This window comes from Thamnophis sirtalis, unplaced genomic scaffold (genome assembly GCF_051295495.1).
Source record: "Thamnophis sirtalis isolate CommonGarterSnake01/CBP01778 unplaced genomic scaffold, rThaSir2_p1.2 scaffold_14, whole genome shotgun sequence".
Classification (NCBI taxonomy): Eukaryota; Metazoa; Chordata; class Lepidosauria; order Squamata; family Natricidae; genus Thamnophis; species Thamnophis sirtalis.
Window position 1 is genome coordinate 37,998,333 of NW_028261394.1, and position 19,500 is coordinate 38,017,832.

General features: G+C 45.6%; 3 protein-coding genes across 6 annotated transcripts in view; 1 reads left to right on the plus strand and 2 right to left on the minus strand.

Annotated features, from left to right (window-relative positions):
- Window positions 1-875: 875 nt before the first annotated feature.
- NUDT19 (nudix hydrolase 19) lies at window positions 876-4,406 on the minus strand. Its single transcript, XM_014068500.2, has 3 exons — window positions 3,635-4,406; window positions 1,800-2,007; window positions 876-1,174 (listed from the first exon to the last, which is right to left on the minus strand). Exons 1-3 carry the CDS (start codon window positions 4,316-4,318, stop codon window positions 969-971), a joined length of 1,098 nt encoding a protein of 365 aa, XP_013923975.2. The 5' UTR covers window positions 4,319-4,406; the 3' UTR covers window positions 876-968.
- Window positions 4,407-15,206: 10,800 nt separating this feature from the next.
- Window positions 15,207-16,537, minus strand: RGS9BP (regulator of G protein signaling 9 binding protein). Its single transcript, XM_014068496.2, has one exon. The coding sequence runs from the start codon at window positions 16,162-16,164 to the stop codon at window positions 15,451-15,453; it is 714 nt and encodes a 237-aa protein (XP_013923971.1). The 5' UTR covers window positions 16,165-16,537; the 3' UTR covers window positions 15,207-15,450.
- A 130-nt stretch (window positions 16,538-16,667) lies between these two features.
- Window positions 16,668-19,500, plus strand: part of ANKRD27 (ankyrin repeat domain 27) — a 65,583-nt gene continuing 62,750 nt past the window's right edge. For 2 of the 4 annotated variants that reach the window (XM_087728994.1, XM_087728993.1), the window contains exon 1: window positions 16,760-16,856. The gene's annotated coding sequence lies outside the window, so the exon portion shown is untranslated. Of the gene's footprint in view, window positions 16,687-16,752; window positions 16,857-19,500 lie in introns of those variants that run through there. The other 2 variants (XM_087728992.1, XM_087728995.1) reach the window with 2 other exon arrangements.

Sequence of the window (19,500 nt, forward strand, 5' to 3'; positions counted from 1 at the left end):
CAGTTAGTATTTGAGGTGAAATGACCATTTGTGGGACAATTCATTTAGCAATAATAAAACCACCATGAAAAAAATACTGCTTACAAGTGTTTATTTTTAACAGACACTCGTTAGAATTATATAACATAATTAATGTAAAGGCACAACTGGTGACATTAAAAAAAAAAAAGAACAGAGGTACAGGCCTTCAGTGGACTTTATTCCTTGGATAGTCAGCATAAACAAGTTAATCTAAATACAGTGCTTCCTAGTAGTAGTTCTGAATATATGCATTTACAATCTGCAATGCACTTATTTTGAATACGATTCCCAGACAGAGAGAAATATACTGTTACGTACATTTAAAGTGTTCAGTTTTTTTTCAATTTTGGCAAATGACCTATCGGTCAACAGGAGCATCTGCAGAAATGGTCCCTGCCTTTAAAACACCAGATGCACACCTTTTAATGTGTGTTGCATGTAGTAAATGCATATTGAAAAGCTTCAATCATTAGATCATAGCCACTATTCTGAAATCAACGTCAAGACAAGCCATCATTGCCATGACTCAAATCCATGTACTTTGGATGGATGGCTATTTATCATTTATGATCATTGTAATAATAATTCAAATATGTATGTTAAAACATAATGTGATAGTCTTTTGTTTATGGTACTGAATGATTGTCATTCAGTTGCAAACTACCTTGACTCTTTTCAGTATAGCTATAACGTACAAAGTAAACTTAGTACTTAAACTTAAAACTTAGAAGAGAGACCTCTATTCCAGAATTGGCATATTTGCATCACAAAAATAATAACATTGATCAACACAACTTGAACCTGAAATAATTTACATAAATATGATATTGAGGTAGGTCCACGAAATGGCACAGTGCTATTAATTCATTTTTATTCCAACATCTCTCAAAATTTAGTGAGTCCAGTATGAGAAACACTACAACTGAACTGTTACAATCTGCATTATTTCACATTTTAGAGTCCAGTCTAACTGGATTTATATGTTTATATTTTGATTCAATATTCATGTGGATAGTTACATTATTACGGCTTCGTGTTACTATACGATGAAGGTTTCTGGCCTCCTTCATTAGTTCTTCAATCTTTTTATTTGTTGTCAACGCAGATTTCTTTTCGCCAGTAAAATCGGGATCTTTTGGATATAAATCGTCACCTAAAATATAATTATTTCTCTCGGTTAACATTCATAATTACAGGTATAAATGTGAATTTTTGATACTGACAATACCTGCAGTCTATAAACAGTGGTATGAAAAGTTGTGACAAAATATGGATTAGGAGACACTATTTTTAATAAGTTTTTTGTCTCCACATACCAAGAGCAGAAGTATTAAAATAGAGACACATAGGAAGATATGAATGCAATCAAGTTATACTTTTTATTTACTCGGTTCATAAATATGTTACGCAATGATCTAAGATTTACAAACCTTGATTGCTGCTTTCACAGTACACAGCACTTCTACAGCCAAGTACGTAACATTATAGCTGAGTATACATATAGTATACATATAGTATATTATATGTTCCATATAACAGAAGATTAATGAATATCTGCCAATTAATCCTACTAAGTGTACTAGGTGAAATTTAAATCAGGAAATTTTAATTTCATTATTTAGTTTTTGCCCTAAGCAGTCCACTTTTTGGAGTATGGCCCCCAGCAACCCACTTATTCAGATAGAGAGATTCATGTTGCCTCTTCTGTTTAGTGTTCAGTGCATCATTAAACCCGTGTTTTACTTTTTTTTAAAGGCCAATCCTTCATTTTTACCTACCTGGCAACACTTGTATGTGGCCATCTGAAGCCATCAACACAACTGACATCCAGCGTTCACAACCTTCTAAAGCTCGCTCTGAGCTAAACTTCTCCAGATCATGAAGGGATGAAAAATGGCACAGCCTACATAACTCATAAAGCTGAGGTGGTGCTATCCAGATTTCTCCAGAGTTAAAAAGTTCGACAGCTTCTAAAGGGGTTGACCACTGAAAAAGTACAAAGCATTAAAATCAATCTCCAAGCCATGTAATTTCCCAATTACAGGGATACTCTGTAGAACGGATTCTGGTGCTTTCAGTGACTATTTTATTCTATATTAGTATTTATTTTTAGCTTTTTTTATTAGGTATCAGTCTGATAGTGGATGCTATATATGTCAACTGGCAAGTTCAGAAATACATTGTTTTAAATATTATTTGAAGCTCTACCTGACTCCGTTGCTACAACCTCAAACCCCCACAGCTTCAACCTTAAACTGTCTACCTTGGGCCTCACCCCGTTCCTAAGAGGTCCGTAAAGGGAGCGTGCATAAGCGTACCAGCGTGCCTTCCGTCCCTGTCCTACTGTCCCCATTTACTTGTAGTCATTTCCTTTCCTGGGTACTTGAGAGACCGCCTGCTGCCAATTACCTCCAACAGACTGATTAGATCCCACAGATTAGGCCTCCTCTGAATTCCATCCACTGGCCAATGCCGACTGGCGACCACCTGGAGGAGGGCCTTCTCTGTGGCTGCTCCAGCCCTTTGGAAGGAGCTCCCCGTGGAGATTCGGACCCTCACCACCCTCCAAGCTTTCCGCAAAGCCCTTAAAACCTGGCTGTTCCGACAGGCCTGGGGCTGATGAGTTCTTGTCCCCGCTCGAATGGTGTGGCTGTTGATTGTTTTTAAAGGGTGGTATTGTTTTGTCTATGTCCTTTTTTTCCTATTTGTACCCCCCCTCCCCTGACTTGGTTTGTGAGCCGCCTTGAGTCCCTTCTGGGAATAGGGCGGCATAGAAATATAATAAATTCAATTCAATTCAATTTCATGCCTATGTTTGTACTTAGACTTGTCATCCTGTACATGTTTGGCAAACTAATAAATCAATAAAAATAAATCCAAAATAAAGTTGGGATCTCCCTTCTATGTCCACTCTCTGCCCCTACTTGAAGGATGTCCCTGAAAGATGCAGGCAGAAGGTGTCCCCATCCGTGGGACGCAGGCAGAACCCATACGACCTACGGTTTATGGAAAAGCCTCTCTCCAAGGAACTGGTCCCTGGTGCCCAAAAGATTGGGGGGGGGGGGGTGTCCCTGTCCCAAGTTTCTTTTTTTTCCTTTAAAAAAATTTTTTTTTTAATTTTATCAATTTCATATATACATTCACAATTATATGATCTCATAACTGTTATTAATAATATGTAGTTATAACAATTTTTCCCTACTGTTGACAATATACTTGAAGATTGCTTTTTTAACATCCCATAGATCCATCTTATCTTACAACGGTCTTACTTCTTCTTCCCTCCCTCCCTCTTTCCTTCCCTCGTTTCTTCTCTCCTACTCCCTTTCCTTCCCTCCCTCCTTCCCCTTCCCTCCTTCTCTCCTTCCTTCCCTCCTTTCTTTTCTCCTTCTCTCCTTCCTTTCCCCCTTCCTTCCTTTTTTTCAGTGCCCTTGAAACTTTGCAGTCACTAAACGGACCGTTGCAAGTTCGAGGACCGCCTCTAACCGACCAGATCCCAGTTTGGGAACTCCCCTCTCTGCCCAGTCTCTCTGCCCCTGCTTGAAGCCCACCCACCCACCTACCCCCGCTTGCCAAAACGTGCCAGCTGCTTTGCCCGGGGCATCCTCCTCACCCTGCAACCGGCCACTTCCTGCCGGTCGTGAGAGGCGGCGGGCAGCTCCTGCCCGAGGCAGCAACACAGGTAGAAGGCGGTGTCGTAACGGCGGCCGGACGGCCCGGCTCGGCTCACGGGGGTCAGCCAGTTGCCCCACTCGTGGAGCGCTCGCACGTGGGGCGCGCAGCCCAGGCGGCGGCAGAGCTGCAGGAAATCCCCCGGGTCGCCTTGCACCCGCCGCCGCCACTCCTCCAGTTGGCCGGCCGGCAGCAGCTTCTCGGCGGCCGGCATCTCCAGCAGCGAAGCCGGCTGAGCGTCGGTCCCGGCGGGCACCACCAGCAGCAGCCCGCTCTCCTCGAAGGTCTCCCGGATGGCGCAGATGCGAAAGGCCACGTCGGCCGGCAGGGCGGCTTCGCCTAGCTCGGGCCGCCGGGCGGCGAAGAGCGGAGGCCTGGCGGGAGGCTCGGCGTCCAGCCCGCAGCGCGGCGCATTGGGCAGCAGGTCCCGCCAGGCGGGCGAGAAGTCGGCGGCTACGGCCAGGCCGCCTGGGAAGACTTGGGCGCTGGGCATGAAGGCGCTCCGGGCGCTCCGGCGGAGCAGCAACACCTGGTAGTCGAAGGCGGCCGGGCGCGGAGAAGGAGGACGCCCGCCGCCCGCCGCCAGGAGCAGCGTGGCGGCTTCTCTCCAGGGTCTGGAAGTCATGCCAGGGCGGAGAAGGGCAGCCGGGCAAGGGCGGCTGGGCTTTGCAAGGGGACGACGGCGACCTCCTCTCCTCTCCTCTCTGCTGGGCGAGTATCCCGGAGTGCCAGCCCTGCGAGGGAGGCTTGGGTGGCGGGAAGCCGTCTCCGCCCCTCCCGCCTCCACCCAGCCCTTATCTGTTGCTTCGTTCTTATTTGTTTTATTTCGCCAAGCAAGAATTCGATAACAGGAATAAGAACAAGCATGAAGAAAGATCCAGGAAATGGGTACAGATAAATGGGTATAGTACAGGGATGGCGAACCTTTTAGAGACCCAGGGCCCAACCTGTAACCCAAAAAACCCACTTATTTATCTCCAAGACGGCAGTTTAACCTGAAATAATGAGGTTTTACTACCTAAAATAATGATAAACAAGGCAGAGTTCGGCTAATTGTTCTAAGAAAAACGTGATCAATGCAATTCTTATGCCCCTTCCCTTTTTTCTGCTTTTGAATAGCAATAGCAATAGCAGTAGACTTATATACCGCTTCATAGGGCTTTCAGCCCTCTCTAAGCGGTTTACAGAGTCAGCATATCGCCCCCAACAACAATCCGGGTCCTCATTTTACCCACCTCGGAAGGATGGAAGGCTGAGTCAACCCTGAGCTGGTGAGATTTGAACCGCTGAACTGCTGATCTAGCAGTCAGCTGAAGTAGCCTGCAGTGCTGCATTTAACCACCGCGCCACCTTGAAATATTACGTTTGGCAACAATAAAAAAGAAAAACTTTTGTAATAGCTTTTCTCTTTTCCTCCCTCCCTCTCTTCCCCCCCCTCTCTCTTTCCCTCCCCCATCTCTCCCTCACTCCCCATGGGAGAAACGTGATGGAGCTGGGCTGGGGCCACGGCACGCATGCCCAGAGAGAAGGCTCTGAGTGCGGGCCATAGGTTCACTACCACTGGTATAGTAGGACGGGGCTGTAGGGATGCTGGTGCGCTTATATATGAATACAAGCATAAATAGAATAGCAGAGTTGGAAGGGACCTTGGAGGTTTGAAGGTTTGAAGGTTTATTGCATTTATATGCCGCTCTATTCCCAGAAGGGACTCAGGGCGGCTAACAAACCCAAAGGGTGGGGGGGTGGTGTAAAACAAGAAGGTAAAACAAACAAATACAAAGAGAATTTAAAAAGACGATCAACAGTCACACAATTCGAGGGGAGAAGGGAACTCGTCAACCCCAGGCCTGCTGGCACAGCCAGGTTTTAAAGGCTTTGCGGAAAGCCTGGAGGGAGGTGAGGGTCCGAATCTCCGCGGGGGAGTTCGTTCCAAAGCAGGAACGTTGGAGGTCTTCTAGTCCAGTGTTTTTCAACCACTGTGCCGCGGCACACTAGTGTGCCGTGACATAGTGTAAGGTGTGCCGTGGGAAAAACAGCTTATATATAGTCAATATAGGCACAGAGTTAATTTTTTTAAACATTTTCTAATGGTGGTGTGCCTCGTGATTTTTTTCATGAAAAAAGTGTGCCTTTGCACAAAAAAGGTTGAAAAACACTGTTCTAGTCTAACCCCCTGCCTAGGCAGGAAACCGTATACCCGGGATGGAGAACCTATGGCACCTGTGGCACACAGAGCCATTTGTCAGGGCATGTGCGCGCTGGCCAGCTGAGTTCAGCCTTTTTTAAAGCTGTTTTTCGCCCTCCCCAGGCTCCTATGAAGCCTCTGGAGGGGACAGGGGAAACCTTTACCTGTACTGTTATCATATTGGTCTCTTCCTCAATAAAAGGGAGCAGAAGTAAAGCACAAACAAACTTGGCCCAATTTTTTTTTATAGCCGCTCTTAACAAAGTTGATTTTAGTCTATCCGTGGAATTGATTTTTCAGGGCTGCCACCAATGGTGGGTTTCAAAAATTGTCGGAACCTACTCTGTGGGTGTGGCCTCCTTTGTGGGAATGGCTTGCCACCCATGTGACCGGATGGGAGTGGCTTTCCGCCCATGTGACCGGATATGAAATTATGAATTAATACTTAGGTCGGTCCAAGTAGCTATTCAGAAACTCTGGCATTGAAGCATGCAGGTCTTAAAGCTGTCAAGTTACAAGATCCTTGCACCCCTAACCCTTTAGGGAAAAAAAAACTAGGGGTCTTCAAACCTGACAGCTTTAAGACTTGTGGACTTCAACTCCCAGAATTCCTCCTCCAGTCATGTTGGCTCAGAAACTCTGGCATTGAAGCATGCAAGTCAGTGATGGGTTTCAAAAAAATTTGGAACCTCTTCTGTAGGTGTGGCCTGCTTTCCGGGTCCACTGGTGGAACCTCTTCTAACCGGTTCAGTAGATTTGACGAACCGGTTCTACCGAATAGGTGCGAACTGGTAGGAACCCACCTCTGGCTGCCACACAGGTGTTGTTAGATCATGCAAAGTTGGTTTGCTTACTTTCAGATTAGGTAAGCTCGTCATAATCTTTTTACTACCGCTTTAGGCGCGCCTGCGCATGCCACCTCTGATTCCAGGTGTTGACCGCTCTGTTGCTGAAGTCGCACCACCTGTATGTGTGGGGGAGTTTTCGCCCTCCCCAGGTTCCGGAGACATTCCTGAAGCCTGGGGAGGGCAATAACAGCCTCCTTCGGCCCGCTCCCCCCCCCCGCCCGGAAGGTGGAAATGGATCATTTCCAAACTTCTGGTTAGCCTGTTGGGCCTGTTTTTTGTCCTCTCTAGGCTCTGGAGATTTTCCTGAAGCCTGGGGAGGGCGAAAATGGCCTCCCCCGGCACTCCAGAAGGCCGAAAATCAGCTGGCCAGGCACATGCATGCGTGCCAGAGGTGTGGGCTGCTGTGCTGGCAAATATGGCTCCACACGCCACCTGTGGCACATGTGTCATAGGTTCGCCATCACAATGATAGCAGATAATTTTATGTACTACACTTAGTTCGGATTGAAGACGGAGAAGTTCTAAGTTGTCTAAGCCACACATTTCAAGTCCGGTGGCATAAGGGGTTCTGTTGTGAGCAGAGGAGTGGAGGACTCTTCTCGTGAAATATCTCTGGACTTGTTCGATTATATTTATGTCTGCTATGCAGTTCCAGACAGATGAGCTGTATTCGAGAATTGGTCTAGCAAAAGTTTTGTATGGCCTAGTTTGCAGTCATCCAGGTTTCGGAAAGCGGACGGATTAGAGGGAACGAGGCTGGGGACACGCTGCCTCCTGGGCTGGGAAAGCAGGCAAGACAGGGTGGGGTGTGGGGAGAGCCTAAGTGGCACAATTGATTTGCGGTCCCCAGGGCTGCCAAGAAGATTATTAAGTGCTGGAACAAGACTAGTATGGGCCTCCTCACCTACGCATGGACCAGAGGTGGGTTCCTACCATTTTGCACCTCTTCGGTGGAACCGGTTCGTCAAATCTACCGAACTGGTTAGAAGAGGTTCCACCAGTGGACCCGGAAAGCAGGCCACACCTACAGAAGAGCTTCCAAAATTTTTTGAAACCCTCCACTGGTCCTTGGATAGGATTATTCTACACTATCATGCTCCTATTTATAAAACTCAGTGCCTCTGTGAAAGGTAAGGATGACTACTGCGTTTGTGGTGCAATCAGAACATTGCGTGTGTTGAAGTTGTTTTAACGCAAACCAAAGATGCCTTTTAAAAAACAAGTTTGCATCATATTCTTATGCATGCCAGTGCTGTGTGTGAGGTAATTTAAGGTGGTTCTGACAAGTGTCGTCGGCATCTTCATATCCGGTCACATGGGCGGCAAGCCACTCCCATCTGGTCACATGGGTGGCAAGCCACTCCCACAAAGGAGGCCACACCCACAGAGTAGGTTCGAACAATTTTTGAAACCCACCACTGGCATGGACACATAAATCAATAATGTCATCATTGTACATTTGCAACATGTAGCGTTTTGGAGCTCCAGATTTTTGAGATGACATTTCATAACCATTCATAAACTTGAATTAAGTATGAAATATATTGGTAAACAAAATGAAACTAAACTTGCAAACCGAAATGAATAAGTAATGAAATTAAAATTCAATAAATGACATAAATAACTCTTCACTGAGTTTCAGATTAATAAAGGTTAGGTCAAACAAGGCTGCAAGGCAGTTTTGCCATACACACAAAGTATAAAGTGTATATTCAACATTGATTTTATTTTAAAAAAAACGATTTTATAATTTTTTTAAAAAAATGTTCCTGTTCATGGGCCCCGGAACAATGTACTGGCTGCAGCCCCTTCTCCTCAGGCCTGGTGGTCACTTATTCTCCTGCTTATTTTATTTTTCTGGGCTCCAAGATCATTGCAGATGGGACTGCAGCCAAGAAATCAAAAGACGCTTGCTCCTGGGGAGGAAAGCTAACGCAAATCTAGACAGCATACTAAAAAGCAGACACATCACCCTGCCAATGAAGTACAGATAGTCAAGGCTCTGGTTTCCCCAGTTGCAATGGATGGCTGTGAAAGTTGGACCATAAGAAAAAGGCTCATCGCCAAAGAATTGAGGCCTTTGAACTCCTGCGATCACACCGGTCAGTCCTAGAGGAGATCTGTGACCCGACAAAAGTGCGAACGTCATAAGCGTGCCGACAACACCGCGGCGCTAAAACCGCGATGTCAAAAGCGCGCCGACAACAGCGCGCTGACAGAAGCGCGATTTACTTTAAGGTAAGATTTACATTTAGGTTTAGGGTTAGGGTTAGGGTTACTTTACAGCGCGCTTTGGTCGGTGCGCTGTTGTCGGTGCGCTTTAGGGCTAATTAGTCGCTCATTCGTCGCGCGGTTTTGTCACCGCGCTTTAGACACCGCGCTTTAGTCAGGCGCGCTTTTGTTGTGCGCGCATTTGTGGTGGAACCGAGGAGATCAACCCTGACTGCTCTTTAGAAAGCCAGATCCTGAAGATGAAACTCAAATACTTTGGCCACCTCATGAGAAGGAAGGACTCACTGGAGGAGAGCCTCATGCTGGGAACGATAGAGGGCAAAAGAAGAAAGGGGTGACAGAGAAGGAGGGGGCTGGATGGAGTCACCGAAGCAGTCCGTGTGAACTTAAATGGACTCCAGAGGATTGTAGAGGACAGGAAGGCTTGTAGGAACATTGTCCATGGGGTAGCGATGGGTCGGACACGGCTTCGCAACTAACAACAAAAAAATTGTCATTTCAGTGGAAGGTAGTAGCATTCTGTGCAGCTTGGAGTATAATCATACTGGCCACTTGACGATAGAAGCATCTTGTATAACACTGGCTGCTCCCCATCTCTCAAGGAATGCAAATGAGCTTCGTCTCCTAGAATCAGACAAAACTGGAGAGGGGAAACATTTATCTTTACCATTATCATATTGGTCTCTTCCTCAATAAAAGGGAGTAGAATTAAAGCACAAACAAACTTGCCCAATTTTTTAAATAGCTGGTCTTAATAAAGTTGATTTTAGTCTATCCATGGAATTGATTTTTCAGGGCTGGTCTACCTTACAGGGCTGCCACAGGTGTTTCGTTAGATCATGCAAAATTGGTTTGCTTGCTTTCAGATTATTGTAGGTAAGCTTGTCATGTAACCTGGCCTATTTTTAACTTGCTGCTGATCTTATGCAACCCTTAAGTCACTGAAACAAGTGAACTTAAGTGAGCCTCGGAGAACCGGCAAATAAAAATAAAAGAGGTAGCAGATGGGACAGGTGAATGTTTACCCCGGGCGCGCCGATATAAATAAAATAAAATAAAAATGGCAAGTTCTGTGATGAGCCTGTTTTTCAAGGCCAGAAAACCTACGTTTTTAGTACATACCGTTAGATGGGGGGAAATGACTCTTTAATTTTTTTAGCGATTTTAGTAATAACACTTTAATAATTTTAGAGATTATTAACAGACATTTTGGCAATTTCAAATACTGCAGATGAAAAGGCCGGATTCTTGGGTCGACCATTCACCTTGTAGTTATTTCATAAGTAAGAAATGTTTAAACTGATCAATAATTAGGAAAAAATGGACTCCATGGTTTAGTTCTGCAAGATTACTCTTAAATCACCCACACCATCATTAATTGTGCTTACATCCAAGGGAATCACATGGCTCACAATTTTAATGTACAAAATGCTTTGCAGTATTTCAGAGGAGAATTTGAAAGTGTGTGTTTTATTCTTCTGCATCATAAACACTTAGAAGAGAGTTGGAAGGGACATTTGAGGTCCCCTAGTCCAACCCTCTGCTCAAGCAGGAGACCTATATCATTTCAGATTGTCCATTCGCTTGTTGAAAGCCACCAGTGATGGAGCATCCCAAACTTTTGTAGGCAAGTTGTTTCATTGGTTGATTGCTCTGTTAGGATTTTTTTTTCCTGAGCTCTTGGCTGCTTCTCTCTTTGGTTACCTGGCTGAATCTACACAGTAATGTTCACAAATAGTCTACCTTAACATCCAAAATTGTATTCTTTGCTTTGCTTGAATGCTCTCTCTTACTCTTGACAAAGAAAATGTAATGTGCATCTCTTCTGCCTTAAGCGGTGAAGCAGAATCCAACTCCAAATGGAATGCAAGAAAAAAGTGGAACGAAGTGCAACATTGATCAGGGTTTCTTTTAATGCCACTTTTCAATTGGACCCTAATTTGTGAGGGAATTTTGAATTCTTAATAACAACAGGCCATTTGGGATATGCAGCTGAGTTTAGCAAAAAGGTTGACTATTTTGTCCCAGCTTGACACTGTAAGCTTAGAAACATACTGAAGGAAAAGATTGAAGGGCTTGTAATTCAGCATTATTGCCAAATGACTTTATGAAAACATGTGAAAGGTATTTAAGGTATTGCTAAAGAAGTTCACACAGACACACAGACACACACACACACACATGTATGTTTAGGAGTTTGTCTTTAAAAGCAATCTGTTCAAAAGCTGGCAAGTTAACAGAAGAGGCTTTATTTTAAATAAATAATAGCAATAGGTTTTATCCTGAGCATAAAAGAATACTCTTGAACCACGGAATGCCAGTTTATAATGCTTACTTTCACATTAATACTGAAACAATCATTTTAATATGGACCCAGCATTCACTGGAAATGCAACAAATCAACACTGTTTTTTTTAAAAAAATCAAACATTCAGAGATCGTAGTTCTCCGATTACCACTCCTGTCGTAATTCTCAACTTCTTCATACTTGTAAAATACAGCAGTTTTTGACTTTTTAAAATAAAGAATCCTATCCAAAAGAGACTTTTTGTTTCTTTTCAATGGAAACATACACTTTTGTTAAAATTAAAATACCTATGGCTGTAAACACAAGACAGTTAACAATAGTTTTTTTTTTTAAAAAAAGAGTAAAACAACTTGGCTTTAAATAAACTTTAAATAAATAAATAATTTTAACCACATCATGTATGATGGTTGATGATGTAACCATCTATAGAGTCTGTAGCCTTTAAGACCTAGCTAAAACAAAACCTCAGTGTGGGTCAAACTTTTATCAGCAATAAAATTCTGTGCTAATGTTTCTGGTTATGTATGGCCTAAAAATGAGACTTCTAGATATTTTCTTCCAGAAAGAAACATGTCATACTTTTATGAACTTTAGAAACAGAGGTGAAAGTGAACAAACGTCCTACATTTTTTTAATGGATGAACAGAAGCATATCACGTTTAGGATTATTTCATCAGTTCCCATAGATCAATCTGACATTCATACACACCCCATAAGAAGATATTTCCTCCATAGTATTATTTAAGGATAGCACCAGCCTCAATCTCCTTTGCATCTGGTCAGCTTTGCCCACGTGATAAAACAGCTATCCCTAAACCATATCGCACAGTCAGTGGTGCTGAGCAGATGTGATGAGAGCTGAGCAAAGAAGATATTAATTAATCAGATGGTGACAACCCTGTGTCAGGACTGGATGAGATGTAATTTAGAAATAGCTTAGAGAGGGGGGAAAAAAACAAGTATTGCAGAGACAGTTAATGGATGCACAGACATGAGAAACACCTTTCTAAATCAGGTCTGCTTGGACAATAAACCTTATTGGAATTAGGAACTGTTTCCTAAGTGTAAACGTTTTCATAAAAGTAACTTCGTTCTCAGGAAGACAAGTATTTTGCAGTGATGCGTTTATGACTTTAACCTGGATTTTGCAAAACAAACCTTGTAAAACAGGAGTGGAGAGGTTATTTCATCCATACTGATAGTTCTTAAGACTTGTGTCTTCAATGTGCAAAGAATACTGTTTTAATTCCAAATTAAAAAAGTGTCTCCGGGAGCATTCGCCCAGCCTATAAACAGTGTTGCATGCAGCCTATGTAAGAGCACTTGAAGTCTAGGTGTTCTCCCATAAAAATATATGAGACGTATTTAAGATAAATATTCTAGCCCTTGTCAGCATACAACCCGTGGGTCCTTCCAATGAACAAGGACTGTTCTCTTCAAGTGAAAATGAACCGTGCTACAATAAAGAGAGATGGGTACTTTAGCACCAAAAGGAATACACAGTGTTGACATCTTTGTTGCTCCCAGCCCTGCTCCTAAGACTTCCTTAAAAGCAGATATTTACAATCCACCGTCAAAAATATATTGATGCCTTAAGGGTGCCTGGGAGTGCAGTATTTTCTTGCTTACTGAACACGGGGCTACTTATTTTTGAGGTCACATACTTAGAAGATTCGCTTGGTTGCAAATGCAGAATCTGGCATTGACCGCACACAGCGTCCATTAGTGCCAGCCATTCAAAGTGCAAATTTAATTATTTATGTCTTTCTTGCCTTGCAGCCCTGCTCGTTTGCGTATTGATTCAGGAGCTTAAAAAGTGGATGTGTTAAATACAGCTAGTCCTTGACTTGCAACAGTTCATTTAGTGACGGGCCAAAGTTAGCGGCCCTGAAAAAAGTGACTTATGACCGTTTCCCAAAGTTATGACCTTTGCAGCATCCTCATAATCGCGTCATCAAAATTCAGATGCTTGGCAACATATTTATCACCGTTGCTGTATCCTAAAGGTCACGGGATCCTCATTTGCACCAAAGACAAATTCCTTGTGTGTCCAATCACACTTGGACAATAAAGAATTCTATTCTATTCTATTCTATTCTATTCTAGTGACCTTCTGACAAGCAAAGTCAATGGGAAACCCAGACTCGCTTAACAACGGGGTTACCAACTTATATACTGCAGTGGTTCACTTAACTGAAAAGAAAGGTCGTAAAATGGGGCAAGACTCCCTTAACTAATGTCTCACTTAACAACAACAAAATTGAGTTCCATTGTAAGTCGAGGGTTACCTGTAAACAGACCTCATTTCTAAAAAGATACCCATAAGGTTTCAGCTTCATAACTCAACGTGCTCTCAGAAATTTGAGCTACTCATTTCAATGAACCTCAATTTTTAGAAATTCACCCCCTGAATCTGGGGATTTGCCTCGTAAAGCTTATCTAAAACAACACCTGCATCTGTCCAACTGCAAGGAACTTAATGGGATCAGTATACTGATCCTAAAGCCGTGCGCAACTGTAAAATACGATGGGTTTAACAGATTGGTAAACATAATTTTAGACACTTTATTTTTCTGTTTGTCTCTTAATAATTACACAGCAACTTTGCTGTGGAGGTAGTCTATACTTGTAGAAGGGCTGTTGTTGTTGACATGCAAATTTAGCCTAGATATAATGGATTACTCTTTGCTGCCTGATTACCTTTATCTAGGTAATGCCAGGGACTCTTTAATATAATTTTTCAGTTAATCAAGATAATAATCATAGTTGGCAGGACATCCAAACTCAAGAGATTTTAGATCAATCTGAAAGTTTGTGTCTTCACCAACTTCAATTTTTCAAACCTGTAAATCTTTTAAGTGAATTCCATCTATACAACTATAGAAAGAAGTTTACTCAAGAGTCCCATAGTTTTCTCACGTATTAATGAATACGCATGCCGGAGAAGTTATTGATAAAACCTTACTTGTCTGGTTTAGAAAGTAAACAGTTTTCAGTATCTGAAAACAGACAGACAGGAGGTTTAAATAGAATTGCCTCCCTTAGGATTAAGTCTCTAAACCCAGAGGAAAAAGTCCTGTCTAAAATCCTGAACTCGCTGAAGATCTTGTCATATTTTAGCTTAAACACCAAACGAATCCCAGCATCATTGCACACAAATTATGCCGGCCGAAGGAAACCATACTGTCATCTGATGCACGTTTAGAATTAAACCTCACTGAATTCTATGGGATTCAGTGGTACAGCAGTAGGTTTCAAGAAGGGAAACACTGATTTACACTTATGTGTAAAGTTGTTTAAAATTGGCTAGTGCAGAACTAAGAACCTATTGATAAGGTTTTTTTTTCCTGTCCCCTGCAAAACAAACCTGAACTGAAAATTACTCCTTATCTTTCTCTAAATGCTGCTGACGGTTTTCTTCTGCAAATCCAGATTTTTATACTGCACATGGTTAAACAGAAACAACTTCAGATCTTTCATTCACAAAGACAAGTTTCCGTGCCTTTCGGCTGCACCGTTTGGTTGAGGGGAAAAAGAGTAATGCACTCCTTCAGCTTTCAGAGTTAATGCCCCGTTTATACTGAAACCAACATATGCCCCTCTGCCATCTTGACCTCTGGCTCACAGCCCTCTCCACATCGTGTGCGAATTATTATTATTATTATTATTATTATTATTACCCGTTTGTAAACACGAACCGCCTCCCCATCATCCCAAGCTTAAAATCACAAACCATATTAACGTCCCAGTTCCCGAGAACGGTCGCCTATAAATAGCAGTCAAATCCCTACTGTGGTTAGTTATAATACCCGCACATTATTAACCGTGAAAGGCCCAGCCAGCAGGCTTTGAAAAAATAAAATATATACTGTATATATAAATATACCCAAGGAAGTATTTCTTGGATCAACCGTCCCGGAGCGTTAAAAAAAACCCTCACCCATCTCAGCCAATCCCGTCCCCGTCGCGGCTGTTGCAGATCACAAAAAAGTTAAACCTGCCCAATGGTGGGATTCAAATAATTTAACAACCGGTTCTTCTGCCCTAATGATTTCTTCCAACAACCAGTTCACCAAACTGCTCAGAAAGTTAACAACTGGTTCTCCCGAAGTGGTGCGAACCGGCTGAATCCTACCACTGGTACCGTTGCAAGGAAGAGCCCTTTCCCCTCTCCCCGTCCAGTCTTAGGAGAGCTTGGCCACGCACACCGCCAGGCCGATGGCGATCAGGAGGACAGCGGTGAAAATGATGGCGGCCAGGATCCTGCTGGGATCGCAAAGGGTCTTGTTCTCGACCCCTGAGACGGCGCCCAGGGAAGCGGCGCCCCCACTGATGTTGGAATTCAGCTCGGTGCCCGGGTCTTGCTTGGCCTCGACCGTCCAGCGGGGCACATTGACCTTCATCTCCATCTCGTAGATCATCTCGCCCACCTGGCTGATCTCCTGCTCCAGGTCCGTCAGGTCCACCACGTCGATGTTGGCCTCGGCGTTGTACTTCATGTTCTGGACGCTCATGGCCCGGGCTGCCACCCCGGAGGTGCCTCCGCTCAGCCCCGTCTGGATGAGCGGCTTCTTGGGCACGTGGAGGGGGAACGCCTGGCCCAGCTGCAGGGCGCGCCGCATGTCGCCCTCCAGGATCTCCAGGCAGGCGGAGAAGATGACCCAGAGGCGCTCGAACTCGGCTCGCTCCTCTTTGGCCAAGGTTTTGTTCCGCAGGGCGGCCGTCAGCTGGGTCCGGGTCACCCCGGCCAGCTCCTGCGCCTTCTGCCGGGTCTTCTTCAGCTCCTCGCGCAGCTCCTGCGAGTCCGCCGCGCCCCCGACGGTCAGCACCAGGTGCCGGTAGCAAGCCGTGACTTTGCTCAGCGCGTCCAGCAGCGCCTTGCATTCCTCCTTGGCCATGGCGAGGTAGGTCCCGCGGCGCGCTCAAGCCAAGCGAGCTTGGCCGGACGGTGCGCGCATGGCCGGAGCCCGGGGGCGCCCCCGCTGCTGCTTCTGCCGCTGCCGCCCCCACTGCCCTCCCCGTTGGCAGGACGGAGGCGCCTCCGCCTCCTTCCCCGCACTTCGGCCAAGGCGAGGCAGGCTTCCTCGCCCTGCGCGCATCCCCGGGGCAGGAGGGGGAAAAAACAAGCAACAAGCAAGCCCGAAGCAGCCACCGACCGACCCACCGACCGTCTCCTTTAAGCCCGCTGAAGCTGCGGGCCGGGCGCGGTCTGGGCGCTTAGGGTTAAATAGCGCGCAGCTGGCGCCGGCGGGACCATCCCGGGGGGAGGCTCCTTCTTCTTCTGTTGCTGCTGCTGCTGGGTCGGCTTGTCTACCCGCTCCGCTGCCGCCTCCCAAGCTCCACCTTCACCCGGCTGCCCAGCCAGCCGACGCGCCGGGGCGGTTGCGACAAGGCCGGGGCTTATTGGCTCGCTTGCTGGGGTAGGATCCGCCTCGGGGCCCGGACTAGGAACGGGCGGCGCTTGGAGGGAGTGGTGGAGGGGGGGGGGCAGAGTACGAGGAGGAGGAGAGGGGATGCCGCCGTTGCTGCTGCTGCCGCCGCCGCCGTGGGGAGGGGGCGCAGAGGAGACCCTCGGGCGCTTCGCAAGAAAGTGAGCGTCCGCTTGGCCCGGGAAGGAGGGTTGCAAGAAACCGGGGTGCCGCGTTGGGGAGTCGGGAGGGTCGTCGTGTCCCGGGAAGCCCCTTCCCTCCCCCCCCCCGGGGCCTCTTCCCGGGGATGGGTCTTTGCGCGGGGCGGCCGGGTGGGAACTCCAAAGCGGCGCACAGGGCAGCTCCCCGGGGTTGCCAGCCAGCCAGCCTCCCTGCCTGCCTGCAGGCCTCCGTGCCCCTTCCCCTAAGCCTGCAATGGCTCCGGGCCCCTTCCCCTGCCCCAAACGGGGCCGCTTCTCCGGCGGGAGCTGAGTTAGGTAGTTAGTTAGTTTGTGTATGTATGTATGCATTTTAATTAATTCATTTAATGTATTTATTTAGTCAAACGTGTAGCAAGATAGATATAAGTACGAACAGGGACATGAGTAAAGGAAATGAAGGCGAACAAATGAGTTAGCAAGCCTCGCCGACAAGCCGGGAGAAGCGAAGGTCCGGAGGGGGTGGGTGGGCTGCCTTCCTGCTGCGGAGCCGCAGTGCTGGGGGTGGGTGGGTATCCAGGGGCCAGGGCGGGAGGCTGGGGGGGTGGTGTCAATGTGGCCCTCTTTCCCCGGGCGGCCGGAGGGTCTCCCCCACCTCTTACGAAGGAGCGCAATTTGGAAAGCCCTTGGTTTGCAAAGGAGACGTCGGGGAGGGGCCGGGCAGGTTCCTGGCGGGGAGACGCTCCCGGGCTGCGTCCGAGGGTTCCTTGCGCTGCGTTGGTTTCCTCGCACGGGCCCTTTTCCTGTGCATGCCTCGGTTTCCTCTTTAGAGGATTGGCGGAGAGAGAGAGAAAGAAAAGAAAGAAAGAAAGAAAGAAAGAAAGAAAGAAAGAAAGAAAGGAGAGAGCGAGAGAGCGAGAGAGAGAGAGCGAGAGAGAAAGAAAGAAGAAAGAAAAGAAAAGAAAAGAAAAGAGAAAGAAGAGAGAGAAAAGGAAGGTTCACGTGGTTGCATAGTGGGTTAACTTGCATGCAACTTGCATTCGGGGCACAAAACGAGGAAGTTTGCACGTGGAACGTAAATTGTGGTGTGTCTGGGACGCTGAGATGCAGAATTGATATTTTATTTATTTTGTATAGCTTGTTTATTTTGATTTTATTTAGTTTATTTTGTTTGTCCAACATGTGCAAGGTAATAGGTATAAGTATAAACATGGATATGAACATAGGCAATGGGTACGAATAAATTGGGACAATAGTAGGCACACTGGTGCGTTTATGCACGCCCCCTTTACGGACCTCTTAGGAATGGGGTGAGGTCCACAGTAGACAGTTTAAGGTTGAAGTTATGGGGGTTTGAGGATGTAACAACAGAGTCAGGTACAGCATTCCAGGCATTGACCTCTCTGTTGCTGAAGTCTTATTTTCTGCAATCCAGTTTGGAGTGGTTTACCTTGAGTTTGTATCTAAATGCAAACTAAAGTATCCTGGCCTTTCCCACTAATTTAACCTGCAGTTGTGTGTACTTACTCAGAAGTAAATGATTATAGGAGTTCAGGCTGGCCCACCCAGGAAGTGACGTTTAAATGACTGTCTAGTTCTGTGTTTTTCAGGGGTGCACTGGGAATATTTTTTTAAAAAGTTTCTTTAGCAACTCCCACATGAAGCAGCTAAAGACACGCAGCTTAATAATTCAGTACTGTTTAAATTTAAGTTGGGTGGACTTCAACTCCCCAGAGTCCTATGCTTGCTGGGGAATTCTGGGAATTGAAGTCCACACAACTTAAAAAGTTACCTGGGCTGAAAAAAACACTGGCATAATAATGGGATCCCTCTGGACTTTTCAAATTAGTTTCTGCTTAAAGGACTGGATTCTAATAAAGAGCCGAGGTGGTTAGTTAGTAGTTAAAGGGCAGTACTGCAGGCTACTTCAGCTGGCTGCTAGCTGCAGTTCGGCAGTTCAAATCTCACCAGCTCAAGGTTGACTTCTAGCCTTCCATCTTTCCTAGGTGGGTAAAATGAGGACCCAGGTTGTTGGGGGCAATAAGCTGACTCTGTAAACTGCTTAAAGAGGGCTGTAAAGTATTACGAAGCGGTATAGAAGTCCAAGTGCTATTGCTAAAGACTAGGGGTGAAATTCAGCCGTTTCTGGAGAACCGGTAGCGGAAATTTTGAGTAGTTCGGAAAACCGGCAAATACCACCTCTGGCTGGCCCCAGAGTAGGGTGGGAATGGAGATTTTGCAGTATCCTTCCCCTGTCACGCCCACCAAGCCACACCCACAGAACCGGTAGTAGAAAAAAATTGAATTTCACCCCTGCTAAAGACCCCAAATTACAGGAACTGAGCCCAATCATGTAGGACAGGATTTAATCTCCAGTGATTGAGCATGGTGACTGTTAGGCTGAGTGATGCTTGGCCTGGAATATGCATTCTGTTCTCCCAGTGACAATATTAATTGCAATGTTTTAGTTATTCCTCAGGAGTTGGTTCAAATTACAAGGGACCCAAGCATACTAAAAACAGTTTTTTTTAAATTTTACAAATAAAGAATGTTGACACTGCATTAAAATGTCACACCCATCCAGTGTGACATTTTCCTTGTAAGGTTCCTCTTTTAAGTTTATTTGTATTGCAAAGTTTTGATCTAGAATAGACTCTAGTTTCTGTTT

What these genes read in the sequence shown, in the direction of transcription:
- RGS9BP (XM_014068496.2), bottom strand. Translation starts at nt 16,164, where the DNA reads ATGGCCAAGGAGGAATGCAAGGCGCTGCTGGACGCGCTGAGCAAAGTC.
- NUDT19 (XM_014068500.2), bottom strand. Translation starts at nt 4,318, where the DNA reads ATGACTTCCAGACCCTGGAGAGAAGCCGCCACGCTGCTCCTGGCGGCG. An exon ending in AGGAAGTGGCCGGTTGCAGG is followed by an intron (nt 2,008 to 3,634) that starts GTGAGGAGGATG and finishes GTACTTTTTCAG; the next exon opens with TGGTCAACCCCTTTAGAAGC. An exon ending in CCACATACAAGTGTTGCCAG is followed by an intron (nt 1,175 to 1,799) that starts GTAGGTAAAAAT and finishes ATTATATTTTAG; the next exon opens with GTGACGATTTATATCCAAAA.